This window comes from Neocloeon triangulifer, unplaced genomic scaffold, assembly GCF_031216515.1.
Source record: "Neocloeon triangulifer isolate White Clay Creek 2 clone unplaced genomic scaffold, ASM3121651v1 ptg000015l, whole genome shotgun sequence".
NCBI classification, from domain to species: domain Eukaryota; kingdom Metazoa; phylum Arthropoda; class Insecta; order Ephemeroptera; family Baetidae; genus Neocloeon; species Neocloeon triangulifer.
The window spans coordinates 2,125,494-2,153,006 of NW_026775557.1; the positions used below are offsets into that span (position 1 = coordinate 2,125,494).

At 35.6% G+C, this 27,513-nt stretch overlaps 1 protein-coding gene across 1 annotated transcript in view; it reads right to left on the reverse strand.

Moving 5' to 3' along the window:
• The window catches only part of LOC132202324 (uncharacterized), a 57,386-nt gene that overhangs the window by 27,936 nt on the left and 1,937 nt on the right, over positions 1-27,513 (reverse strand). The window contains exons 2-3 of the mRNA XM_059629167.1: positions 10,170-10,291; positions 3,718-3,766 (exon numbers count right to left, since the gene is read on the reverse strand). Of these exons, the coding sequence (XP_059485150.1) occupies positions 3,718-3,766; positions 10,170-10,291 (171 nt within the window). The remainder of the gene's footprint in view (positions 1-3,717; positions 3,767-10,169; positions 10,292-27,513) is intronic.

Genomic DNA, 27,513 nt, shown 5'->3' on the forward strand with positions numbered 1-27,513 from the left:
ACCGACCGCCTTTCGTCCGATCGATGTTTGTGTGCCACGGCGAAAGATGCGTGTGCAGCGGTAACAGAATGTAAATGACTGTGCGTGTGTGAATTATGCGCTCAAAAACTTGCACGTCGCTTCTTTTTACCATTAGCGAGAGATTGAGAGGAATTCGTAGAGCGTTGTGTGACTCGAAGCCGATACGCGCAATTATGCGTCTTGTGACGAAGATGCCTTTTCAAATGCTCATGATTTTGAATGCACCATGCACTGCTCCGTGCTTCCCGCGGCGTGCGTGGAATTAAGTGAAAACATGAAATCACATGAAATGAACCAAACAGGGAAAATTCTTGTAGCTTTAAAACATGCTGTGTAAAAATTATATTAAAAATATTATTAAAATGGAAATTTTAATTTAAAAAAAAATGCAGATTAAAATATTTATAAGAATATATTTAGATTTTTCTGATATCTTCTTTTTTTAAATATGCAGTTCAAACTTAAGGGTTGTTAAGAATATATGTGTTTAATTGAAATTTATTGAGTACAATTTGTTTTCCAAAACACAAGATAAAAAACATAATTTCCAACTTGTAGAAATTTACGTTCGAGTGTGATAAGAAATATTCTGTTCGCCTTTGGCGATCTCAAATAATATAAAAGTAACAACGAATTTCCTCAATCAAATTTGATGTTTTGTGAATGTCAAATGCGCCAAATTTCTCCGCATTTAGCATGATTTAGCAGCAATTTCGCTCTCTAACAGAGAAGATTTTGTGCCCTGTGGTGGATTTCACTTTCTGAAAAAAGCACTCCCCCGCAGAGTTTTTCGCTAAATAATAAATTAGCAATAGACATGCCGGCAGGACTTCAAAGCGCGAGAACAAAAGTGAGTGGAGGGCCCGAGCGAGAGAATGGGTGGAAAAAAGAGTGACGAGAGGACAAAGAGGGCACGCGGAAGGAATAATGAGAGCAGCTAACTACAGAGAAAGATGGTTGTCGTCGCTGCAGAATTTCTCCGCCGAGTCACGCGTTTTGTGTCTCTTTTGCCACTGAGAAGGAGTAAAAAAAATTAATGAGGGGCTCCTCTGGCATCAGATTAAACACTCGGGACACCCCTTGGAGCGTGAATTTTAATCAGCGCCACCTGCACACTCGCACAAATTGCATTACGAAAAATGTGTGCGTGTGCGAATGAGTAAAATTTGAATTGCATAATGCGCACAACACGACCCAGCGAATTGACTGCTGGGTCTCAAGAGAGGGTTGAGAGGCTTTTCCGCGAAAACTGAAACCCAGCAGCAGCGCAGCACACCCTCCTCGACCTGTTTTTCCCTCTATTCAGAACTCGTGCGCGCGGCCTCGATCTCAAAAGCAACACTCTGCTGTGGGTGGTGAGTTTTTGTGCCAAATCAGCGCTAAATATGTAAAGGGGACTCTTGATAACGAGCAAATGCAGGCCATTACAAGTTTTTTAATATACAGAGGGCAGAATTTATTTGAAAATCTTTTTTTTTCAAGGCTGATGAAAATTAAGTACATTCATGCGGTGCGGGCTTCAGCCATAATTCATGAGCTTTAAATTATTTCAACAACATTAATATATAAATTAATTTATTGATTTAAAAATGATTTTTGGATAACATTAATATTTTTAAATGCTATTTAATCGTTACAAAATGGAAATTTTAATTTTTAATTTAATTTTTTTTAACAATTAAGGTTGTGCAGATTTGATAAAAGATAAAATCCTTTAAGAGATCAAGTTAAAAAAAATCAATGAAAAGCACAGCATTTAAATTAAAGCATCATCAAAGACTAAAGTAGCATGATGCAAGATTTATCAAGTTGATCTTTTGGATAAACGGCAGAAATATGTATAATTATTCATTATTAATGAGTTTAAATTTTGACTTCATGGCAATCTAAACATATAACACAATAAAATTCAAAATGTAATGCAAACATACAGACTTTTGGTCTTTTTATCATAAGTAACAATATTAGGGAACGCTATATGTATTTATTTGGTGCATTGCTTGAAACGGGAAGCGACACGAAGTAATCAAAAACCAGGGCGTTGTTCCCGATGCGCCTTATAAGATGGGCGCAGAATGAAAATTACACGCTCTCTTCCAACTTCCTCTCTCTCTCTCTCTCCTTTCTTTCAGTTCTTTGCTTCATTGAGATTTATCGTGTTTTTTTTTTAACTAACACAACGCGTACAAGCGCTCGAAGCCAATTTACAACAAAATACAACACACGCCGCGTGTGCCTTATTAAAACACACAATGCACTCAAACGGATATCGAATTTCATCATACTTTTAAAAAAAGTGACGAAAATGAATGGTTCATGGTAAAATAACAACACAATGGGCGCGTCGCGATCGATGACCGAGCCGCGAACTCCTTTCTCGATTTAATTGTTGGAAAGTGTCGCAAGGGCGCTGTGCATAATTTCTATATGTAACGTTTGGTAGGAGGGGCTACGCAGGAATTTATGTAATAACTTCTCGTGTCCAGCAGGTGACGCAACCCTCGAGGCTTAATTGTCCCTCTTTCGCTCAATTATTCATTTTGTTGCGCTGCTGCACCAGAGGATGTGCTGTGTACGTCAAGTTATTGCACAAAGCTGCACGTTTTCTAAACGCCATGCCAGGCTGGTTTAATGACCCACGCCAAGCCACTCGCTCTCCGCAATGCTGCTTTGAATATTTTAAAATCTCTTTGTTGCGGTCAACTGCGCGCTCCAGTCTAGGCCGCACAATGAAAGAGGCAGAGGTGTTTGTATCAATCTTGCAGAGGGCAAAGGCGTTTGTTGTGCATTCCACCCCAGCGGAAAAAAATCCACAGAAAAGAATAAAATTTACAAAAAGAAATGGACTCAAGAGCTGGAAAAACTTATATTTTTTTCTAAATAATTAAATAGGTACTATTAAAATCAATCTTCTGTATAATTTGCTGTTTAACTTTAAATTAACGACCAATTTTTTTCCTAATAGTTATAAGTTAATTATGAAATTTATTATTTTTTTATTTTTTAGCGCGTTTGATTCATTCCATGAGGTTTACTCTACCTAGGGGTTTATGCAACTTTGATCTAATTAAAATATTTTCAGCTATGCATTAATTGAAATTCTCAAAATTTAAATTTATATTATCATAAATGTAAAATTTGCTTTGCTTCGTGGAATTAATTGTTCTATTTGGAATTAATTTTTACGTGTTTATGGCTTTTTCGGACTTTTATTACAATTAAACAAAGAATAAAATAATTCACTGTATTATTCTTTATATTTACTTTCTTTTTCTTTTTAAATATTAGCGTTCTGAGAACACATTTAAGTATGAGCTGGATTGTTAACATTTTTGCAGACACAGAACGCCAACATCAATTTAGCGAGTTAGCCAAGAGCAGCTTGGGGGCAAAAGTGGCTGTCTCGACGCGTCTCGAGCTGCGCCTCGTAAATTATGTACAAAACAACAAAAAAACGAGAGCAAAAGTGTTTCGTCTAAAGAAAGATAGTGAGCCAATGAATCACTCTGGCGCAAGATTTCATTTCCAACTACCAAAACAAAAACATCACTCGCAGCCACGGTTGCACTTCTATAAATAAATATACAAAGTGTTTTCTCTGCGTCTCTATTTCGATGTTCGGAGCAACAACAATTATATAGTGTGACGACGTGCGCAATTAAATTTTCGGCCAGACGGCAAAGTGAACAAACTCACCTCAGTCAAAGCGTGAAGTTGTCCTTCGTGAACACAGACTCCCATAAACCTGCAACAGAGGAAAGAATGCGTAAATTTCATGCCGACTGAAGCTGCAAAACAATGGGCGATAAATTAAAATTTCATTCAGATTCATTTATGTGGGCCGGACGGAATTTTTCCTTTCGGTTTTTGCGTGACGTGCATCCAATCTCATTATTTTGTCAAGTAAGATGAGAATTCGCCATTAATCAAAGACATCAAAGTGTCTCCAAATATTATGACAAGAGATGTGGTAAAATGCACCTCCAGCTGACGTAGAGATAAAGAGAATGATCGATGTCATCTTTTTATTGATCACATCAACGCACGCAATGTGATAAAAATAAATGCATGTTTCCTGGAACACATCTTTTTATCACAGCTAATCACACAGAGTAAATTTCCCGCCTTAATCTCATTTCGTATTATGAATATCCCCCAAATCCTTCCCCTGAATAAAAATTAAAAAATTTTAAGAAATTTATTTATTTTATTCATTTTCAGAGCACTTTTGGAGTTTTGATTTTGAATAATAACAATTTTTACAAACAATTTCCACTTCTATGATCATTTTCCTCAAACAATTTATGAAAGCTGATTATAAAATAAAGTTTTAATGTAATTTAAAATACTGAATATTTTTTATTATTGTTTTTATCTATTTCTCTACGTTGACTTTTTAAATAAATCAATATCAAAATTTAAAATGATTTTAACAAAAAAGGTTTGATTATAAATTATAAATTCGTTGCAAAAGAAAAAAGCAAACTTTTAGCGTAAAAATAAAAATATTCATCATCATGAATATATCTGGAGTGAAGCAAATTTAACTCGTATCCGCTTTCCCATTTCATTCATTCGGTCAGAGCACAAAATTAGCGATGCTGGAGAAAAGTGCGTCACAAAATCGCACGCACATGACTCGAATGTGCGGCGCCGGACGCGAATTGCGAAGCCTCAGCTGAAGAAACTTGGCTCCGAGTTCTTACTCTAAATATACAAACTTCTGCACGCCTACCTCACCCAGCAATAATTTGGCCCTGGCAGAAAACAGGCGTGCATGAGAATGAAAAACGGCGGAGGAAAGTGGGCCGAATTAAAAAAAAAATCACCATCTGCCGCGCAGTATGTTTGCACTTTTGCCAAATGCACTTTCAATAAGTATATAGTTTTTGCTTCTCGAAATGCAAACTTTCTCAAATTTGCGGTCAACTTGCCAGCACATGTGGATGGTCGATAATGAGTGGAAATCTGATATGGATGGTGGGCCACATTTCGTTCCGTTTGCAATTATGTGCTGTGATTTGAAGAGCGCGGCTCATTCAGCGAAAATAAATGTGTGCGGAACGTCGTCATCCGAACATAAAAAGTGCAGCCCAACCTTCAAGCTAAACAAGCTGAATTGGGGGAAAAGGGGAATAATGATATCATGCTGATTCTCCGGATTCTACCATCCACATCAGAGATAGAAAAACACCCACTATTTTACTACAAAATTCTGACAGATGTAATTAATCTTCAATCGTTCTAAAAAAAATTCTCCTTGAAGCATAATCATAATTCCTGGTTTGACATTTTCCATTCTGACTATGTACATAAATATATTTCATATAAGTTTGAAAACTTTGAGAATTTAACACACTGTTAAAGCTCACCACCTTCATAGTACTGAATACATTTCCTCAATGATAATTTAATTTAGTTGAATAGCTCCAGAATAGCTTATTTGTTAAATTTAATATGACGATAGTTATTCATTAAAAGCAAAATTGTTTAAAAACTATTAAATGCATTAAAATGCATTTATTATGAAAATAAAAATAAAACAGAAAAAAATATAATTAAATTCAAGATTTTAAAATTAAATTTTGACATTAAATCAAATATTTCTTAAGCACGTGTGTTTCATAATAAATGCACATTAATAAAATTAAAATTGTAACTAATTTTTTTTAAATATATAAAAAATATTATGTAATAAAATTAACAATTAAAATAAAATTGTTGAGATCGATTCAAAGTTTAATCAAAGCCAAACAGCGAATAAAAAAAAAGCAGCTGCCGCAAAGTTCCTGTGTTCAATCTTGAGTGCAGTGTCATTCGGAACGACACACGAGGCCACACACTTTTCCTAACATGTAACAACAAAAACAAATCGCGTCCAATTATATCAGCCGTCGGCGACTTTTCGTCACACTATCCAATTCCCTTACATAAAAGCCCGATGCATTTGTTACGCAACGCGAGCAAGATGCATTTATTTTACTTAATCCTAAGCGGCATTGCCACGCCAGATTAGCATACTCGGTGAACGCTCGCTCGCTCGCTTGCGGGACAGACCGGCAATAAATGGTGAGATGAATCAGAGAGCGAGCCGGCGCCAGAGTGAAAGCCGCGCTTTGTATTCGGCGGCCTTGGGGCGGCCATCTGCGGCGGCGGCGGCCGCCCCCGCCCTTATCGCGGCCACCCCCGAACGAGCACCGAAGCGGGCGGTTCCGTCTGGCTGGGTGGCCAACAACCCGTAAATCGCCACTTTTGCGGCTTTCCCGGTGACATCTGTGCCGCCGATGTCAAGAATAAGACAAGCGTAGTGACCTTTAAGGGAATTTACTCGCGATCAGAGAGGACAAGACGAGCGAACCTTGGGGTCGCCTTTTTTGGAGCGGCGAGGGTAAGCAATTGGTGAACGCGGAAATTACATTTAAAGAATGAAGCGCAATTATTTTTCGACCGTTTCGGGCTTTCGGAGGTGTTCTAGTTTTCAGCAGGAACTGATTCGTGTTGTTTGATTTGAATTTGAAATTAGCTTGTTAGTCTCGCCTTTGCTGCCGGAACGAACTGGTGCAAAGAATTATGGAATCGGAAGTTGGATAGAGAGATTGAGATGGCCCATATGTATTAATGTTTTATAAAAGTTTAGAGTTTATAGGCTGCAAAACCTTCACCTGAATTTTACGTTTACCATCTGCTCTGCATTGATTTTGGACGATTGCCAGGAAACCAAATTTTAAAATTTAATCTTGATATCAACTGAATAGATTAATTAATTTTTTTTATTTTATGATAAAAAGTTATATTTTTGGACAAATTTCAACACTTCCGCGTTGACTCGTTAGCAAAAAATAAACAGATGCCCAATGTCGTGCCGTATACCGAATTATGTTAGAGTTTTGACCTAGTCTCGGCACCACGTACCGGTAATCTGTGTGAAATAATTCGAAGAGACCAAATAAGCCACACGCCTGCGGTCGCTCAGCCGAGTCTGACAGTCGGATAATTTACACGCACAAATATTGAGTGCGCATATGGTCTGCGAAAAACATTCTCTCTGGCGAGTATTTTATAAAGAGAGCGGCTCTGCGTAGGGAAATCCAATCAGCCACCTGATGAAATGGAGATATCATGTAATCAGTTATGACGAACACTAGACGATTGAGATTTGAAAATAGACCTCTTGATTAAAGTGTTGCACCCTGCTAAAAAAAATATCACAGAGAAATTCCAACATTATAAATTATTAGCTGGTCATTTTTATGATTTATCTAATTTTTTATAATAATCTTATAGTTATCGTGCCTGTTTTATTGAATTAAGCATGTAATTTTCAAATGTGCAGATTTATTTATTATCATGATATTTGCAAGAATTGTGGAGTAAAAAACCTTTTCAGAAAAAAGCTAAATGAGAATTAATCAAGTGAAAGGTCAATCATTTTAATCAAACAGTTGATAAATTTAATTCAAAAATAAATAGCCAAGATAATATTATATTTGTTTGTTAAAAATAAAAAAAGAACATTAGTTAAAGTAAATTAAAAATGAAATTTTTGTTATTTACATACATTCAACTGATCCAACTAAAGCTTTTTTTTAGATATAAAGCGAGAAAATGAGTGCAAGAAAGAAAGGTTGCGGTTCTTTGTTCTGTTTGAGTTCTCTGCGTCCAGCAGTTTACCAAATGGAAATGCAAGGATTCGCCCAAATAAGGTAAATCACGCTGGCGGGGAGGTCGTCGGCAACCTCGGCAGGTCGGAGAAAGAATGAGCACCGATGCAGCCGCGCTGAGATGCTTGCGGTGCATGGCAAGAAAAGAAACGAGTTGTTTATAAAACGACTCTGACTCTCCACTGAAATAACCTTAGCTGTTGCCCATTCTATTTATATTTGTGCCATCTGCGATTGTTTTTGGTTTTTGTTATATTTACCGCTGCGTGTTTGGAACGCAGGCGAGAAGAAGAAGTAAAGCATGGAGCGAATGTTCAAAGAAAATGAGCGGCTTTCCGCAAAAGTTTACTATTAGCGCGCACTTTATGTGCAAATTCCGATGAACATTTGTTTAGAACCAGAGGCTGTTTTAAAGCCGTTTGGAATGTTCAACTTCCTGTCATTATTTTGAACTGAAATAATGGCAGAAAAATCCACGTTTTTTTTAAGACTAAAGAATTAATAAAATGACCAAACAGTTTTTATTTAATCAAAATCCAATTCGTTTTATATATCATTTGTAACTATATTTATGATAAAAGGTCAAGTTGTAGCTACAACCAAGCTTAAGTTAGATAACTGACTGGTTTTTTAATCAAAGTTTATACTTATAAATTGAAAAAATTATTAATATTCTACAAAGACGACCATACAAAGAATAAATTTAAATCAAATAATGCTGTATAGCAAAAGATTTGTTACATAAATTATTAAATTTCTATATCCTTTTTTCAAATAAATTGTTTTCAACAATTAAATGCAAACGATGTGGACAAATAAGCATAAACAACAATAATAATTAATTAAAACTAGTGCCTTTTGTAAAAAAATAACAAGATTTTTCTTCTTCCTCTGTAGTTCACCAATATGAAAGAAGTTCCTTCTCTCCTGGCAAATTTCGTCCTTGCCAAGACTCATCTCATCGAGTTCAAAGTCGACCGGAGAATGCGTAATGAACAAGAAAAAAGATCGGAACGCAATTACGAGGCAACCCCGAGCACAAAGGAATCATAACTCAAACTACTTTATTGCCAGAAGCCTCCGGCAGGAAAGGATGTAAAAAGGAAAACAATTATGACGCACATCTCGTGCTGCATTTCAATTTGCATCTCGACCATTTCATTGCGAAGTGGCGCGACGACCTTTCACAGAAGGATTTTATTTACCTGCTGGCAAATGTGACCGGAATAAATAAACGACAATCTGATTCGCTCTGCCTCAGTTCCTGATCGGAAGCTATCGATCAATTTAATCTTTCTAGAATTTGCATTTCAACCTAAGTAGATCAAAAGTGCTGGCAGCAATTAAATTAAAATAATAGTAAAGGGAATTCTGGTTTGCAAATTGTTTCTCCAACTCGGTCATTCAGCACTCCTTCAATTGTTTTCTTTTCAGCGAGACCAAAACGGAAAAGTGCGTAATGACTTCTCTTTCTTTCTCTCCGGCCCACCGTGTAATCAATTCGAACCTGCTAATTACGAACCAACTTGTGATGCAAATTTCTTTTGTTGTTGTTTCCAGTCTAAAATTATATATCTCTCCTTTTTCAATGGTGTGTTTCATAATTTATGTCGCAAAATTGGGTTAGACTGTGTGTTCAAAAGTAAGGCACACTCTCGTTTTCAAGTCGGCTGGGGTGGCTTTCAAGGCAGTGTCACGAGACCCTGCGCCAAGATCGGATTTCGCAAGACTGGTTCTCTCGGTGTGTTCAAGTGAGAAAGGAAACAAATGCAGAAACACACGAGAAATTCAATACACACGGCTCGCCGCGAGCTTACATCAAAAGTGTGCGAGATAAAAGAAGTCGGTGCTTTCAAACTCACGCGCGCAGGCCATCACAAGTGCGTTGGTTATCAGAGCTTAACGATTGCAAAATTCGCTGACCGGCCGAAAAATGTTGACTCCCACGGTGTTGGCCAAACGCATTTCGCCTTGAATTTGGTCATTTACGCATGCATTATTATGAAATCAATCGCTTAAAAATCTTTCATTTTTATTATTAGCATTTAACACACTTTCACAAAAAAGGAGCTTTCGTAAGCACATTAGAGAATTATCAACTTGATTATTAAAATATTTGAAATATTCTTATCTTATATTTATTTATTCTATTAATTTAATAATTCTTTTAATGATCTTATATAAGATTTAAAAATTGTTAAAACAGAAAGATTTACTTTGTTTCCAGACCAAATGTGGTGGCTCATTAGTTACAATTCAAGGACTGTTTAGAAGCTGTTAATTTTAATTTTTATAAAAATTGTTGTATTGACGCCCCAGTACATTTAAATTCTAACAAAAAAATTAAAATTCTTGAACCTAACATTGTGTTTAAATTACAAAATACGAGTGATTTTCTAATTAATAAAAGCAAATTATGAGCATAAAATAATTCAAAATCCTTGCTATTTAAAAAGAAAAAAAATTAAAATTTAATTAAAAACTTACCCTAAAATGTTGGGATGCGACAGTTTGTTCATCAGCTGCACTTCTCTCAGCATGTTGGGTCTATTCCCGCGAACCCTGTTCATTTTGAGCACCATCACTTGACCCGTGGTTCGATGCACCACCTGAAACAAGTCAAAAGAAAAAAATCAATCACTCGCTTAGATTCGTAAAGCCTAGAGGCGTCAACTTTTCAAATCGACGCCAACATTAATATTTTTTCTTCTTCCCACTCGCGTGTTTATTTTGGGCCGCGTGGGCGTCTCGACGTTTTTTTGTGGCCAAGAGGAAGTTGCTTATGAGAATGCTCCATTAATGAAACGATGGGCTGCCATTAAATTAAGCTAAACGATTGATTAATGGATTTTCTGGCGTTATTTATGTGCAACGACGCCAGGGAAAAATTGTGCTGCATTAGAGTGTGTGGAAGGATGCACTCGTTGATTAGATTGGCTCTAAATGCGAAGGCGAAATTCGGCTTACAGTGTGGATTTAATTAGGTGAGTGATGGCCTGACATTTATCAGTATGGCCATCAATCACCTCAGAATTAATATTACAGTGTTTGTTATAGTTGGTAATATTTAAACATTAATAAAATTAATCAACAATTACAAGCCAAATAAATTAATATTTGCAACCAAAAATATTATATAGGTTAAAAAGAACTACTAACTTCAATGAATGAAGAACAAATCAAAATAAAAAATAAATAATTTTATAAATAAATAAACTTAAGACAAATAAATCGATAATTATAAAAAAAAAATGAGATTTTTCAGTTTCTTGTGTGCATTGATAAAATTAGAGATTTAAGACAGATTTAAGATTTAATTTATAAAATTTAAAAGTTAGGCACAAACGTATTGTAAAAATTAAAGACTTCAAATTTTTCCTGCAAATTAGATTTGTAGTCGCAGAATGTGTCCTATCAAGAAACACAACCAATCATCACGTAGTGCCCTAGATGAATTTATGGAATTTATTTATTGATTTTCCAGATAAATTCTAAAAGCCTTCATGAAGACAAATCATAAATTTTCCAATGCAGTCTTTGAGTGCATTGCCTCTGACCAATTCAAAGCCATGGGCCGCGAGCACAACAGAACAAATTCTTTTGATAATAAATCTCAAGCAGTAAAATTTTCTGACGCATTAAACGTCATTACGAAATGATTTAATGTCGCATCCAGGCATGTACATGAAAAGAAGAAGGGTTCGGGCGTGCATTAATTTTTTCTCTCCTGAGAAAATCCCCTGCAGCCGATGTTGATCCGAGTAATAATGATAATGCCAGAGACAAGAAGTCGTGGGTGCAATGCACTCTGCGCTTACATTAACAATAACTTTCAATTTCTCCGAGTAGCGTGCGGCGACTGTGTGGTAATGAATTATATTACACTTGAAACGAATGCACAATGCCCGTCGGGAAATTAATAATCCAAGCATAGGAAAGATCCCACACTTCACGCAGCAGAGAAATCGCTCTCTTATCTCTCTTGTTATGTATTAAAAATAAATAATTCAGCTCTTTTTCACTTGAATGAGTCGCAATTAAATTCATATCACTGTCGTTTAGAAAGTGGTGCCGCCGAAAACGCTTTAGCGGAAGCAGATGAGATTGTGAGAAAATTCACCGCTGCGCATATAGGAAATGGAATGCTATTAAAATATATGTGCCACTGAAGTTATTTTTTTCATTCTTTGAATGTATTTAAATGAAGGAAGAGGTCTTTCCTCTCTTGGTGACAAGTCGGAACACAAAATTGATGGCGGGGCGTGCTTTTTACTGTCGCTCTGCAACAAATCAATGCGTCGAAAGCTTTAATTTTAGATTTGTTCCGCGTAGGGGACAATTATGTAAATAAATGGGGCTATACTTCTTTCAGCAACGGCTTGACGTGCAGTTAAGAGATAAATTTCAAAAGAGAATATCAATGAATAACAAAGTTTAATAATGTTGAAGAGAATCCTGATTCAGCAACAATGAATTTGAAAAAACTTTATATCCAATGATCAATAATCCTCAGCATGGAAATAGACTTTCATCATTTAATAATTAAATTAGGAAATTGTGATCCTCAGAGTTATAAATTTATTACATTTAAATTATGGCGAATTACAGAGATACAATGCGCTAGAGGCGGACAGACGATTTTGTGATGAAAAAAAAGAGAGAAAATAAATCTATGTAAATTATTAATAAAAAAAATAATAATAAAAACACAAAAATTAATTAAAAGTAATAAAAATTATACTATGTATACTAAAAAATATTATTTTTAAACATCCTAAAGTTTTTATGAAAACTGTCTGCCAGAAAAGTTGCACAAAAGTGCATGCAGGCGTTGACTTAAGTTTCCTGCCATAAAACTAGAAATCATGCCGTGTCTTTAATTAAGGCCCATTAAATATCTCACACACGCCCATATTTTCCTCGTTATGCACCGAACTCTGCAAACGCAAACCACTCTCGGTGACGCTGTCAAACTGCTGTTATACCTTTAAACGAGCACCAGCATCGTCTTGCACCGCGCCAACTAACAATAAACCTCCATACCTTGGTGTCTTGCGGAGAACATTTTCGAATCGGAATTCACGTGGCACGCAAGAAGGCGCTTGGAAAGCGACGGCAATTAAATCGTCTCAAAATAATTTTCTACTCATTCAGTCGAGACAGCGGCGATTGTACTTGGTCGGTCGTCTCGTGAACAGATCAATGCAGAAATAAATGCACCACTGCCTGGCAAATCGCCTTGAAAGAATAACGACCATTATCGATGGGCACTCGGCCTCAAAATTAGACGCTTTGTTTCAACGGCCAGCTCTAGGAATGCTCCTATTTTTTACTTTGAGACGACACCGATTTTATGGTAATGCAACGGCAAGCATTCCGGGACAGTTCCGAGAAAAGTAACAAAAAATTAAGGGACTTAACCTAAAATAACCTTTTGGTATTACTACTGGAATTTGGTGGGCCCACTAAAAGCTCAATTACAACCAAATCAGAATCTAACAAGTTGAACGTGTTCAAAATTATAAATAAAATGAAAATGTTTGAAGAAATTTACGGTTGAGGAGATGGAAAATTAATCGAGTCGATGGAAATTAAGAGATCGGGCTTTTCCTCTTTGCGAAAATTGTTTTCATTCAAAAAATAATAATACAAAACATTAGTTTTTTAGAATAAAACAATATTTGTATGGAGGAAAGCCCGATCTCTTTATTTTCAAAATGAAAATGCTTTAAAAAGAAAAAACTAAAGCTACATCTGTTATAAAAAACCTTTCGTTTAATTAATTTAATTAATTGAGAGTCTGAGGCTCTTGTCTAAGTTAAGACTGTAATTAAATTTAAAGTTTATCTCCAAACAAAGAAAAACTATTATCAAACAGGTGCTTGCAATGTAAACCGTGACCGACCGTCCGTCCGCAATCGAGGCTTCAATTGTCGTTGCTTTGAAGCATGCAGGAGGGCTGTCAAGTGCAAAACAAGCATTGATTCATTGCTCTGATTACGGTTGGGCTATGCAAGTGAGCACATGCTCACTGCAAAGTCTAATAATCCCATTACCGTGTATAAATTCGCAGCTGCCGCTTTTATACGAATGTCTCTTCGTCGGCGACATCATGCTCAGCCACCGGCACGAAAACCTTCTCTTGTGTTTTGTCATTCTGGCACGACAATAATCTCCGTGCTAACTGTATGGTGGGTTTTATAGATTTAATACCAAAGACGTCTAAATGAGCGAATGAAAATTCGAAATGCTGAGACGTTTTAGCGCCTCTTGCAGGCACTTTGAATGTCAAGTATAAGGTGTTTTATTTTGTTTTCCAATTGTGCTTTTGTCCGAGGGATTAACCTCAAAGTCACGAAATCTGCGCTCAAATCCATTGTTGGGTACCGCTATTTGAATTATTAAAACTTATTTTCATGTCGTGATTTTCATCCTGCGATGTGCATCCGCACGACGTCTGCAGTTGCTGACAAATATAATGTGTTATCGTGCCCACGACTGCACATTCCACAATCGTGACAACGCTTTTAATTTGTCTAGTCGGTGCCCTATCAAAATATAAATAAATTTGAAACAGCCCAAAGAGTATTAAATAGTTTCCTGGTAAAAATTAACAATTTATTCTGCTGCTTTTAAAGTTGAGAGGTAAAATTAATAATATTCAATTCAACCTGAAATCTATGTTCAAACAATTCCTACAATTAGTAAAAATGAACTGTAAACTTTCAACTTTTTAAATATTACGTATCAGTTCTAATAATCAGGAATTCTTAATTTTCGTTACAGTTCAGTAATTAAATAAATTTATTTAAGTGCCAATTATTAAAATTGCACCAGGACTTTCACTGAACGATCACTAATTAGTTAAAAATGGCCTTTCACAAGTTCCTGATTTCCAGTAAGACGTTTCGTTTTCATGATTTTTTTTCTCATGAACACAATCAGGACGGGCGAGAAAACTCCCAAGTGAGCCAAATGCCTCGTTATTGCCCTTTCGATCGTTGAGTGTGTGCAAACTGCTTTCTGGCTGTTTGTTATTGCGGCTCGTGCGGCGATCTCCATAGTCAACCACCGTGTCTCTCTTTGGTTAGATCGTAAACAGAAAATCAACTTCTTCACTTTGATATTGTTTTTTATTTTATTGCAGAGAGCACTTTTTACGGCCTGTAGCAGCAGCACACGTTTCTCCAAGCGGATGCCAAAAATTTGCGGGCAGGAAAAAAATGAAAATAATTATAACCGACCCACGCTTTTTTCATTCTGACAGCTTGAGAGCTTTTCTTATAATTACAAAACAGAAAACGAGATTCAAAATAAGCGTCTCTGGGTGAAAAGAATATAAAATTTTGCTTCCTCGGCGCACGCCCTTGCCACAGAATAATGCGATAAACGCTGAGTGACAGCGGCCCGGCTACATATTAATTAGCCAAGGCCACAATTAAGCAGTTCCTTGAATCCTTCAACTCGCCGATATGATTAGCCTCTGAGGTAACGTGCTGGATTGTCATTCCGCAGGGAAAACGGAACTGGTAGTGAAAAAAGTACGGTGGCCTTTACGGTGGCAACGAGTGAAAAATTACGTGTTCGCTTGCGATGACGTTTGCCCGCTAATCTCATTGCTAATGGGTGCAAATTGTACCAGGAAAGTGACTCTGTAACAACTCTGGTAAAAATAAAATGGTGTCAAAAAGGTCCTAATTTGAGCTGTACTACACTAAATATTATCCAATACCAACTGCTTTAATTATTTAAAATTAGTAAATTCGTAATCAAAATTTAATTTAAATAATAATTTTTTTTAGGTCAGCCCAAGACAGTGTCTTATCAGCCTGTGCCCTTGTTTGAGCTTAGGGAAGGCAAGCTTCAGTCTTATTATTTGGGTACTTTTTTACTATTTATTATTATTTAATTATTAAATTATTAATTATTTTAGAGTTAAATTTTGAATTAAATTTTTTTTAAATAAATACAAAAGTAGTCGCCTTTTTTTAAAATTACAAAGAGGCCATTAATTGGCAGGCGTTGAAAATTAATGTCAACTGCTCATTCAATTCTATCGACCCTCTAATTGGGTCTCATTAAGAAGGTTTAAAGTGGCTTGAAGGACCGATATACACAGATAATTGATTGATATTTATTATGCGCCACTAATACGGCCTCCCATATAATGATATGCAGCCAGATCTAGATCATCTCGGCGCGCAGCTGCAACCTTATTTTCATTTATGGAATCAAAATAATATAGAGCACAATATGCAGACGTGCGCAATATCCGAGTGAATGACATCCGTCTCTAAAATTATGCTGGCTGCAATTTGAACGAGTGAGATTCCTCAGCGTGTATAAAATGAGCGTAAAATGAAACAGAAAAAAAACGATTGGTTAGACGAGCCACAGAGAAGCAGCATTTGTAAGATAATTGGCTTTGAATATTTTCGTTCATGTGTGGTCTTGAGTAATTTTATTGCTTGCTGGGAATGGTAAAAAAGAAACGGCAGCTGAATTGTCACACTGTTGGATTCTTGACCTTAGATGTAAAATTTTTAGATAATGTTTAAAATAAATTTCTAAGAGGGAATCTCAATATCATCATTTTTACTTCTTTTATATATTTCTTTTAATATTCTAGAATTTAAATAAATTTTTAGAAAATTTACATTTTTTTTTGCAGAATTTGGTTCCATATTTGGGAAAAAATTCACAACTTCAAGTTAGCGAGGCAATTTGTTACATAAGTTTGGAATAAATTCATTATTTTTGCATCAGCGATTTTCCTTTCTTATAATATCTGAATGCATAATAAATTCCATATAAATCACTCTCCAATTTCCAATTCAAACGTATTGAATGATTCATAACGAGGGAGAACACATTATTTGCCAAACCCTTTCTGGTCGAGAGAAAATTGCTCTCTCTCAAATCTTTTCCTTTGGCAATGATCCCGGAGGCATAAATTTCCATTCCAATGAAACTTCTATCCAATTTAGACTGCGATTCGCCGAGATTTTCCACCTTTCCAGACGGTCCTTCATTTGCATGCACGTTACATCTTAATGCCTTATTTATGCGCCACTTAAATGTTTCTCTTGCAGCACCAAAAGATCAAGAAGTGCCTCCAGTTTTTTCCCATCCCGAACATGCGCGATTTATTTATGCGCCAAAGTGCGCCATTCGTCTCCAGTCGAGACCTCTTTTTGTCCACTCGAGACAGGTCCCTCTTTTTTTTGCAAAACCAGCACTCGAAAACGCACCGGCGCGTAATTCATCCGTAACAACAAACAAACATCCTCTACAATCGGCCACTTTCATGCTCTCTTCAGACATGCACAATTAAAATAAGCAAAGTCCCACGAGGTGTTTTTTATTCGACCTGTGAGACCGCGTGTGTAATGTCGTTTTAATTGTCCGTCAATGGAAACATCTTTCTTTGTTTCCTCCTTCTCTATTCACGTCTGCCATCAGATATAGAAAGTTTGTGAAAGGGTTTGTTTCGTTGATTTTGATTCCCAGCTGAAAATGCTAATCAACCTTCTCGCGGGACAACCGCGTAATCGCCCATTGTCATCAGAGTCTTTGCCATAGACTGTTTTTTATTTTTAGATCGTCATCACCGCCGAGTAGCTGCCGAAACAGAGATGTGTATTGTCTGCGTGTTTGTTTTCGCGATTTTGCCATCTCATCTCGACTTGATCAAGATCGTGATCGAAATTGCTCTCTGCGCGATGCTCGGCCAGAGAGAATTGCTAATCGGTTATGGGCGAGATTTGTATCTCATCGGCCTCTGATCAAAATTGCCTCTTGAGTGCCGAGTGAAACTCAATATAGGGTTGTTATCTGCGTAAAAAGATACGCAAAAATATCATTCATTGTTCTTAAAATTAAAATATGGCAAAATTGTACTTACATTTCATTAAGTTTCCAATACTTTTAAAGAAAAGTCTTCAATAGAGTTAAAGAAATAGTAAAGTATAAATAATATGACAATAGTTTTATCGCTTGTTGATATTCAGATATTTTTATTTAAAAAAAAAATTAAAACAAATGTGGTTAAAAATTATAATTATGTTATATTTTAACCAGTTTCTATAATAAGAATGGAATTGGGACAACAAGGAGTTACTATTGTGAAAACATTCAAAGTCCCAAATTAACCTCTAATCTTTTGAAAACACATTCGAAGAAATGACGTAATGGCAAAATACATATTTTCAACCAATGCGTACTATCACAAAACGTTATCGCTTTAGAGCTCACAGCAAAGTGCTGCTGCACTATTTTTTCTTTTTTTTTCGTCTCGCACCTTTTGCACCATATAAATAATCCATCTCACCCACACATGTATGCGGTTGAGATAAGAGGGCGCCTCCATGATTCGCCACTTCGCAGCGTGCAAAGTGAAATTTCACGCCTGCTTTTTGCCGCCAGACGATGCTTGACTTTTTTGCCGCCAAGCGCGAAATGTGCACATGTTCCAGACGACGAATGCTAATAATTGATGTTTATTAATGCACAACTGAAAGTGCACTTTCGAAATTCAATTTGGGCGGAGAAATTGCTTTATCAACGGGCAAACAGGCTCTTTATACAGCAAATTCTACTGCTGAATGAAATAGAAAGAGCGGCATTCGGTGAGTGGCGGAACTAAATTGACAGCCGAGCAGTTTATTTTATGACTTTTAAGAAAGCTTGTGCTCAGTAGATAACAAATTATTTAAAATTAAAATAATAAACATTGGTAAAAAATCAAGATATTGGTAGATTTTAAAATATATTTCGGCACTATTTATGAATTTAAACGAGGAGGAATATGAAAATTTGTAAATTGAATATTTTTTAAAAATATTAATCCATTATTATAAAATTTTGCTGTTAGACAACGCGTACTAGTCCTTGAAGGAACTCAAAAATTTAATCCTAAATTTTAAATATTTTGTTCGTAGACAAAAAAATAATACATACTAGTCTATCAACATATTATTTAAAATTTAGGATTAAATTTTGGAGTTCCTTCAAGCACTAGTACGCGTTAATTTCTCGTCTATCAACACAATATTTAAAATTTGGAATTAAAATTTTGAGTTCCTTCAAGGACTAATATGAGTTATTTTCTCGTTAACGGACAAAATATTTAAAATTTAGGAATAAAATTTGGAGTTCCTTCAAGGACTAGCATGTGTAATTTTCTCGTCTACGAACAAAATATTTAAAATTTAGGATTAAAATTTGGAGTTCCTTCAAGGACTAGCATGTGTTATTTTCTCGTCTACGAACAAAATTTTTAAAATTTTGGATTAAATTTTGGAGTTCCTTCAAGGACTAGTATGTGTAATTTTCTCGTCTATGAACAAAATATTTAAAATTTAGGATAAAATTTTGGAGTTCCTTCAAGGACTAGTATGTGTAATTTTCTCGTCTACGAACAAAATTTTTAAAATTCAGGATTATACTTTTGAGTCCTTCAAGGACTAGTATGTGTTATTTTCTCGTCTACCAACAAAATATTTAAAATATAGGATTAAATTTTTGAGTTCCTTCAAGGACTAGTATGTGTTATTTTCTCGTCTTTGAAAAAAATATTTAAAATTCAGGATTATACTTTTGAGTCCTTCAAGGACTAGTATGTGTAATTTTCTCGTCTACGAACAAAATTTTTAAAATTCAGGATTATACTTTCGAGTCCTTCAAGGACTAGTAGGTGTAATTTTCTCGTCTACGAACAAAATTTTTAAAATTCAGGATTATACTTTTGAGTTCTTCAAGGACAAGTATGTGTAATTTTCTCGTCTACGAACAAAATATTTAAAATATAGGATTAAATTTTGGAGTTCCTTCAAGAACTAGTATGTGTTATATTCTCGTCTTTGAAAAAAATATTTAAAATTCAGGATTATACTTTTGAGTCCTTCAAGGACTAGTATGTGTAATTTTCTCGTCTACGAACAAAATTTTTAAAATTCAGGATTATACTTTTGAGTCCTTCAAGGACTAGTATGTGTTATTTTCTCGTCTTTGAAAAAAATTTTTAAAATTCAGGATTATACTTTTGAGTCCTTCAAGGACTAGTATGTGTAATTTTCTCGTCTACGAACAAAATTTTTAAAATTCAGGATTATACTTTTGAGTCCTTCAAGGACTAGTATGTGTTATTTTCTCGTCTACGAACAAAATATTTAAAATATAGGATTAAATTTTGCAGTTCCTTCAAGGACTAGTATGTGTAATTTTCTCGTCTACGAACAAAATATTTAAAATATAGGATTAAATTTTGGAGTTCCTTCAAGGACTAGTAAGTGTTATTTTCTCGTCTACGAACAAAATTTTTAAAATTTTGGATTAAATTTTGGATTTCCTTCAAGGACTAGTATGTGTAATATTCTCGTCTTTGAAAAAAATTTTTAAAATTCAGGATTATACTTTTGAGTCCTTCAAGGACTAGTATGTGTAATTTTCTCGTCTACAAACAAAATTTTTAAAATTCAGGATTATACTTTTGAGTCCTTCAAGGACTAGTATGTGTAATTTTCTCGTCTACGAACAAAATTTTTAAAATTTTGGATTAAATTTTGGAGTTCCTTCAAGGACTAGTTTTGTTAATTTTCTCGTCTATGAACAAAATATTTAAAATTTAGGATTATACTTTTGAGTTCCTTCAAGGACTAGAATGTGAATTTTTCTCGTCTACGAACAAAATATTTAAAATTTAGGATTAAATTTTGGAGTTCCTTCAAGGACTAGTATGTGTTATTTTCTTGTCTTTGAACAAAATATTTAAAATTTAGGACTATATTTTTGAGAAAATAACACATTCTAGTCCTGGAAGGAACTCCAAAATTAAATCCTAAATTTTAATTTTTTTTTTGTAGACGAGAAAATTACACATACTAGTCCTTGAAAGAACTAAAAAATTTAATCCTAAATTTTAAATATTTGGTTCCTAGACGAGAAAACAACGCGAACTAGTCCTGAGTGGAACTTTAACGAAATTGATCCTTTATTAATACCAAATTTTGAGTTCTTCGGATATTTATTTCTTCAAATTACAAAATAATAGAGTAATAGAGAAGGACTAACATGGTTACAAGTTTTCTTTCTTCAATACCATGAAATTCAAATTGAAGCCTTAATTTGAATCATAAATTGCTTAAAATTTTTTCACACGGAGCTCTACCGAAAAGGGGTCAATCCGTTTCAGGTGAACATTGAACTGTTTGAAATTAAATATTGTTCGGTCTGAGCAGATTTCAGCAACAGGGGGATTGACACGTGTCCACATGCAAAGTAATCCAATTACCTGCTGGCAAACTGCGAAACAATGTGCCTAGGCGCTCCGTTTCTGAGCGCCAATACATAACGTCAATCAATAAGTGAAACCAATATATCTAGACCGGTGTATATATGGAAATACGCCTAACATGAAGAGGAAACGCAATTTCCCTTTCGGACGTAAATCAAAAAGAGTTCTGAAGGATGGTCACGCAGGCAGGAGGAAAAGGAAAATTTATCAGGTCGACCTCAGTGATATAAAGTCTGCGACCTTGCGTGAAAAACGGTTTTGACCCCAAATAACAGTGCAGCGTAAATTTCGAATTTTGTTTTATCAGTCTGACGTTTTTCAGCATTGCAGCAATGAATCATCATGGCCTGGAAATTTCACGACTTAATTTGAATTTGCCCCCTTGGCTCGTATGGAGACGCGTCACGCACTTTGCCGAGAAGGGAACTCGGTCATAAATTATAATTTAGATACAAAATTATTCAATTTTTCATTCACTTATATAAGAGTTTATTTATTCTCCATTCAATTAATAACTCTTATTTACTTGTGCCTTTTGGGTTGCGGGAACTCAATTTTAATTAGTAAAATTGCCATAAACTGCTCCGTAACATCTGATTTAATTTTTTTGTCTATTTTTTAAGGCATATGAGTTTTATCTCCTTATCTCTAATTCTTTTTAATTTTTCATATAAATTGAGCAACTTTTTGAATGGGAAAACTGTTTTGGGGTTCCCTCTGTGGAAGGCGGGGGTGAATCATCCTTGGACATAAATTTTGCGTTCGAAGTTAGTGATTTACAACAAGTTGCGTCGTCGTCGGCGGACAAATAGCAGTTTGTGTTTATTTTCGGTGCGCGCCCCAAAGGTCTGGTGCAAGCGGCTATATTAAATGCAATAAGCTTGATAGGGGAGCGAAACCCCTTGCAAGAAGCCGCCCTTGGTTAGCATAGGGATGAGTCACTCGCCAGTGATAATGAACAGATAGCTCTGCTCACCTCTGGCCTCCCGGCACACTCAGTGGGTTTTTTTCCGCCATTCAAGAGCAACACCCTAAACTAAAAATGCTTTTGGGGCTTCTGGTGTTGCTCCGAATGTTGACATCGGCCGGATAATATCGATCGCGGTTGGATGGAAATTATGTGAATTAATTATGAAGAGGAAACCGCGGCTCTTGTTTCACATTTGGGTCTTGTTAATTAGCTGTTTGTTCAGGGAGTCCGCTGGGAAATGAGATATTTTGAGACCTGCGGTTTGAAAGGTCAAAGATTTTAAAAGGGATTAGAAAAGCTCACTATAACCAGTATAGAATATAAATATTTTAAATAAATTTTTATACAAATTTACAATATATTTTTTATTAATTATTATATAATGAATTATTATTTAACGAAATTTATTTGATTTTAAAAATCCACACTGACTATTGGCGTCGTCTAAGTAAGAATTTTTTTAGTTTTTTTAATCCAATGAATTTATATCAATGACAATAACTGGCATTAGTCCAAAAAGCGTTCAGGATAAAGGAATTCGATTCCCAAGGGCCATGATAGGAAGCGTGGAGAGGAAAAGCGCGCGGCATTTGCAGCACGAATTTCCGCCAAGCCGTGCCAACTTTTATATTTTCAGATTCAAAGGTCAACGTCACAAGATCGACCTTAATAATCGACTGCAGCTCCGCAATGAATCTCTCTCGGCCGTGATCGAGTGATAATAAATAATGTGCAGGAAAACACGTCTGTCGGAGGAGGATCACTCGCTGCATTATTTGCCGAAACGGCGGCGATTAAACCACAGAGAAGCTTTCACTGTTGCTTGCTCGGTCTGGTCGCGAGCGAGCGATAATGATTAGGATTTGCAAGTTTTTGGCCAAATTGCTGAGTGAGGTATTTATTGAAGGAAAGGTAATGAGAACTGCTGATTGCGGCTCATCACGGCTTCAATTTCACTTTCGTTCAACACATCGTAAAATTTGCCACAAATTGTAGAGGAAAGAAAATCTCTTTGTAAGAATAAATTTCATTTCAAAGAGAGGGAACGTTTATTATCTCCTGCTATTTATTGAATTTTTTTCAATTGATTGAATTTTTAATAAACTTAAATAATTTATAAAATATTTCATAGAAAATTAAATAAAAATTTTAAAAATAATAATTTTTCATCCTAAAAATAAACTGCATAAAAAAAATCGAAATTAAAAACAAAAATTGGGCGAAATAACATTTGTGTCAAATTACTTAATGTACTTTTTTTTTATTTTATACAATTTTAACTGCATGAGAAATTGGCGAAATCCCGCCGAGCTGCTATCATTAGAAAATTAGAAATCCATTTGTCTGGCAGTTGAACTAACTGTCTTGCTAACGAAGTAACAAACTGCGCGAAAATGCAAATACCCGGCAGATTTCGCTCAACAATCGCGCAGCCAGCGGATGAAGAGTCCGAATTTCTCACAGAGATGCATCCTCGAGATAGCCGAGTGTGAGAAATTATCGCCGGGCGGGCGCACACTAGCATAACAAATGCATTCGCTGTTTATTTGCCAGCAAATAAAATTTTCTCTCGTAACGGCGGCCGCCGATGTAACCAATTTTACTACGCCAGCAATCCCTTTCACTCTCGTTTTGCTCCTTTGCTAATTAAGAATGAATGCTGAGCCCAGACCACTCTCTTCGAATAAAAAGTCTCTCACATTACTTGCACTCCGCAGAGCATTTAATTAGACGCAGCTTCTCAAAACGAAAATTCTCGCCGCATTTGCATTAATTTCTTTTTGCTGCGCGTTTTATTGCTCTTTGTAATTAGCCGGTTGTTCACCTTGTGCAGGTGTTTTATTTGTAAAATGTTTTGCATAATATTCATGATGTGAAATATTATAAATAAAAAGCTTTCATATAATCAGCGTAATTAAATTAAATATCAAAATAATAAATATTTATTTAAATAAATATGCTTATAAAATTAAATTTATTATTGTACTGACAAAAATTGTGGTATGAAATTTTAGTTTACGTTTAAAATATCTAATAATCTGTTATTTTTATGTTGATAACTTAATCTGATTATTTTTATTTTATTGTTTTGTTTTTTTAACGACATGCATTGATTTGAGGTTACTTTTGTATTGATTTTATAAATAATAATAATTGCAATACTCATAACAGCTTCTTTCTAAATTAAATTTAACACCGACTTTCCTCATTTAAATCATCACGAATTTCACCGCAAATTGACCGTTTTACTTTTAATTATTATTTGCTTCTGGCTGTCGTTCCTATATCTCCTATATCTTCTCATTCTTTATGTCTTGCTTGGAAAAGAAGATTAATGACAAACCAACTTGCGCTTTTTGCAAGCTGCGCTATGGGAACATCTCTGCGCTTGATGTGCTCTGTTTGCCTGGCTTGCAAAATTTCTCTTATTTTTATCCGCGTCTCTTTGTCACGCGGACTGTTCTGTTTTCCTTTGAGACGGCGTTTTATTTCATTATTTTTTTATATTCTCAACTTTTAGATTCTTTCCAGCTTATCTTGGACTTGAAGCGCAAAAACGGCGTCTTAATTCCATTGAGACGAATTTATAAGAGGCTTTTCAGCACTTTAAGGATCATTTCACGTCGATTCAATTGTCCTGTACTTGAAAATAAAAGTGGCGCCGATTGACATGCATGCAACGAGAAGTAAAAGCTGATTATTTTTTCCCGATCGCGCCGGAGAAAGTGCCTGCAGCGAGTGTGTGATCCTGGCATGTGTTTTTGTTGTTCATGTGCAACATGCTTGTATTTATTTATTGCTCTTGCTGAGAAAACAATGCAAATGAAAATAATGTATTATAATGGTTCACGATGGAAAACGGCCCGTTTTTAATTGCAGCATCCAGCTGGTTTCACCACAAACTGGACAAAGCGCCGCGAGTGGATTTGATAAATTTGCATATATAGAATCTGGACAGAGTTTAAAATAAGGAAGTACTAAAAATCTTAGTAATTTGAATAACCATCGAGAGGAAGTTATACACATATTATGAATGTGAGAAATTTTTCAGAAATCATAGTAACGATTTATTGAATTTAAAAATTTTTGTTTACTTTCCAAACTCTGTTTAAGAAAATTGAAAGATGTATTAATATTACGTTTGTTGGAATTCGTCCTGCAGAAAACTTACTTTTTAACCTCCTTAAAAATTGAAAGTACTCTTCAATTGTATTTTTTTTTATCAGCTCTACAATAATTATTTTTAATCCAGACATGCGGAATTTCAATTAGAAAAAAAAATTGTTTCCTCCTCAATTCAACCAATTTATGTAACTCCGGTGAAATTGCAACTGACGTTCACTTTGGATGATTAACGAGTCACCGATTCGCACTCGCAGTTAATTCAAGAATAAATGACGTGTACGGCATCGGAACTTTTCCCTGTGGCGGAGAATTTAATTGAGGCTGGTGATCATTCCAATCTAATTAGCAGTAGAGAGCGACAAAAAGTTGCACGCCGTTTTCACGGTCTACGCGACCCAATGCACATGCAATCAATGAAAATAAAAGCGATTAGGTTTTTTTATGCAGGTGAGTGGGCGAAAATTTGATCAATCTGGAGACACGTTCGGCTGTGCTGACATTGCAATGTCGTCCTCTGAAGAAAAGTCAACTTCTATAATAGAACGTTCGTTCTGCCAATTAAAGCAAAACGTAGTGCGCAATTCATTGATTTGAACGATGGGCTGGATGTATATTTTCACGTGCTACAGATTGAGTTAACAGTCGCAGGAGGTTGTGAAAAGGGACACCACGCCACGCAGGTATTAACTGATGATGAGCATCACGACATTTGCCAGAGATAGCCAATGAAGTGTGTCTTATGTTAATTAAGAAAATAAACTTTGCATCGCTTTGCATCACAAAAAATCTGATGATGTTTTAATAAAAATGGTAAAATAATTCTTAGGCAGAATTTTTAATCGCCAATGATAAAAATTATATTTAATTTTACATTAATAAGATATAATAAAAAAATCAAATGATTATAATTTAATTTTCATTCTTTCTTCTTCCAGCAAACTTAAATTTTTTTATTCTTCTAATTTTCAGATGCCATAATTAATTAATCATTTTCATGTTTTTATTTTTGTATGATTGATCTCTGGAACTCTTTCAGCTCATTCAATTCTTGACGTTGCCTACTCAACACCCGCCGTTTCTTTCTGCGATCCCTTTTGTCGACAGTCTGTCTGCGATTCGGAATTCGAAAGACAGCCAATGTGGATGAATCATCAATCAGCCAACGTACAGAAGTAAATGTCCCCGTCAGTCAATGGGCCGAGGGGAGCAAGCAAGGCTCAAGCGATGCTGGTGCGTGAAATAAAACGTTTCGAAGTGATCGACCTTGCCACGCCAATCGGCCGGGCCGTGACACTCAATTAACGGACAAGTCGGCGACCGTCCCAGTCTCAACCACTTGTCACGCTTTTTACGAGCACAAGTTTTTGTGTTTTTATTTTATTTAATCGCTGGGAACCGGGTAACGCACCAAGAAGGAAAGGCAAGAATTATGCAAATCAGTGGCGACTGATTTTGAAATAATGTTTCATTTGGTCGGCTCCGAGGGAACAGCCCAGAACCTCAGAATGTGCAAACGTAAAAAATACACAATATGAAAAATTACAATTTTAAAGGGGTAGCTGATGATTCCATAAAAAATTTATTTGTAGAACAGGGGGCTTTTTGGAGAAAAAAAAAATAATAAATATATTGAAAAAGTGTGAATTTTAGTAATAAACATGAAAATATGTATATTTTTTGTTGACATTTTTATGTGATTTGAATTTTCTGTAAAATTCATGAAATTTTATTAGTTACAGAACTAAATAACCTTTCATTAAACCTAACCTAGCACTCGGTAAATAGGAGCAAAATGAAAATTTTCAAGAATTGTCCGATTGAAAGTGGTCTAGTCTGGTTTGGTCCTTTCTCCGGACATCCAGCATTCTAAATTTTCCTTCGGCAGCATAGCACGCTTGGATTACCACGAAACTCGTTCACCTCTTTTAATTATACTTTTTCTGCGAACGTCTGTCAAAATAAATAAAAAATTTCACCCATGCCGCATCGAGACGGACGCTTTGTCAGAAAGTAGCCTCTCCTAATCTTATCGCGAATTCTCTCTAATTCGCAAACCGGCTCCGGTTTTACTTTCTAACTTGTTTCGGAAAGAGCGAAAATGCGCCAGAAGTGTCGGGATTAGAACTATTTTGCATGTGAAGAAATCAAACTGGATTCCGACGTGTTTGCTTTGGGGAAAGAGCACGTCTATGCGAAACTAGGTCGCTGCTATTTGTTTTTGCGCTGCCGCAAGAAGAAGCGCAAGAAGTGTATCAATAGATTTAGATAAATTATTGTAAAGAATGTAAGAAACCCACATGGCCTTGCTCGTCAATTAAATATCGATTTGTCACCGAGTTGATCAAACTAGGCCGGCTGACTTTGAGATAAATACGAAAAGTACAATGGAGAGAAGCGCCGCCTTTTAATTGATAAGTCTGGCCTTTTGAGTGATCGTTCTC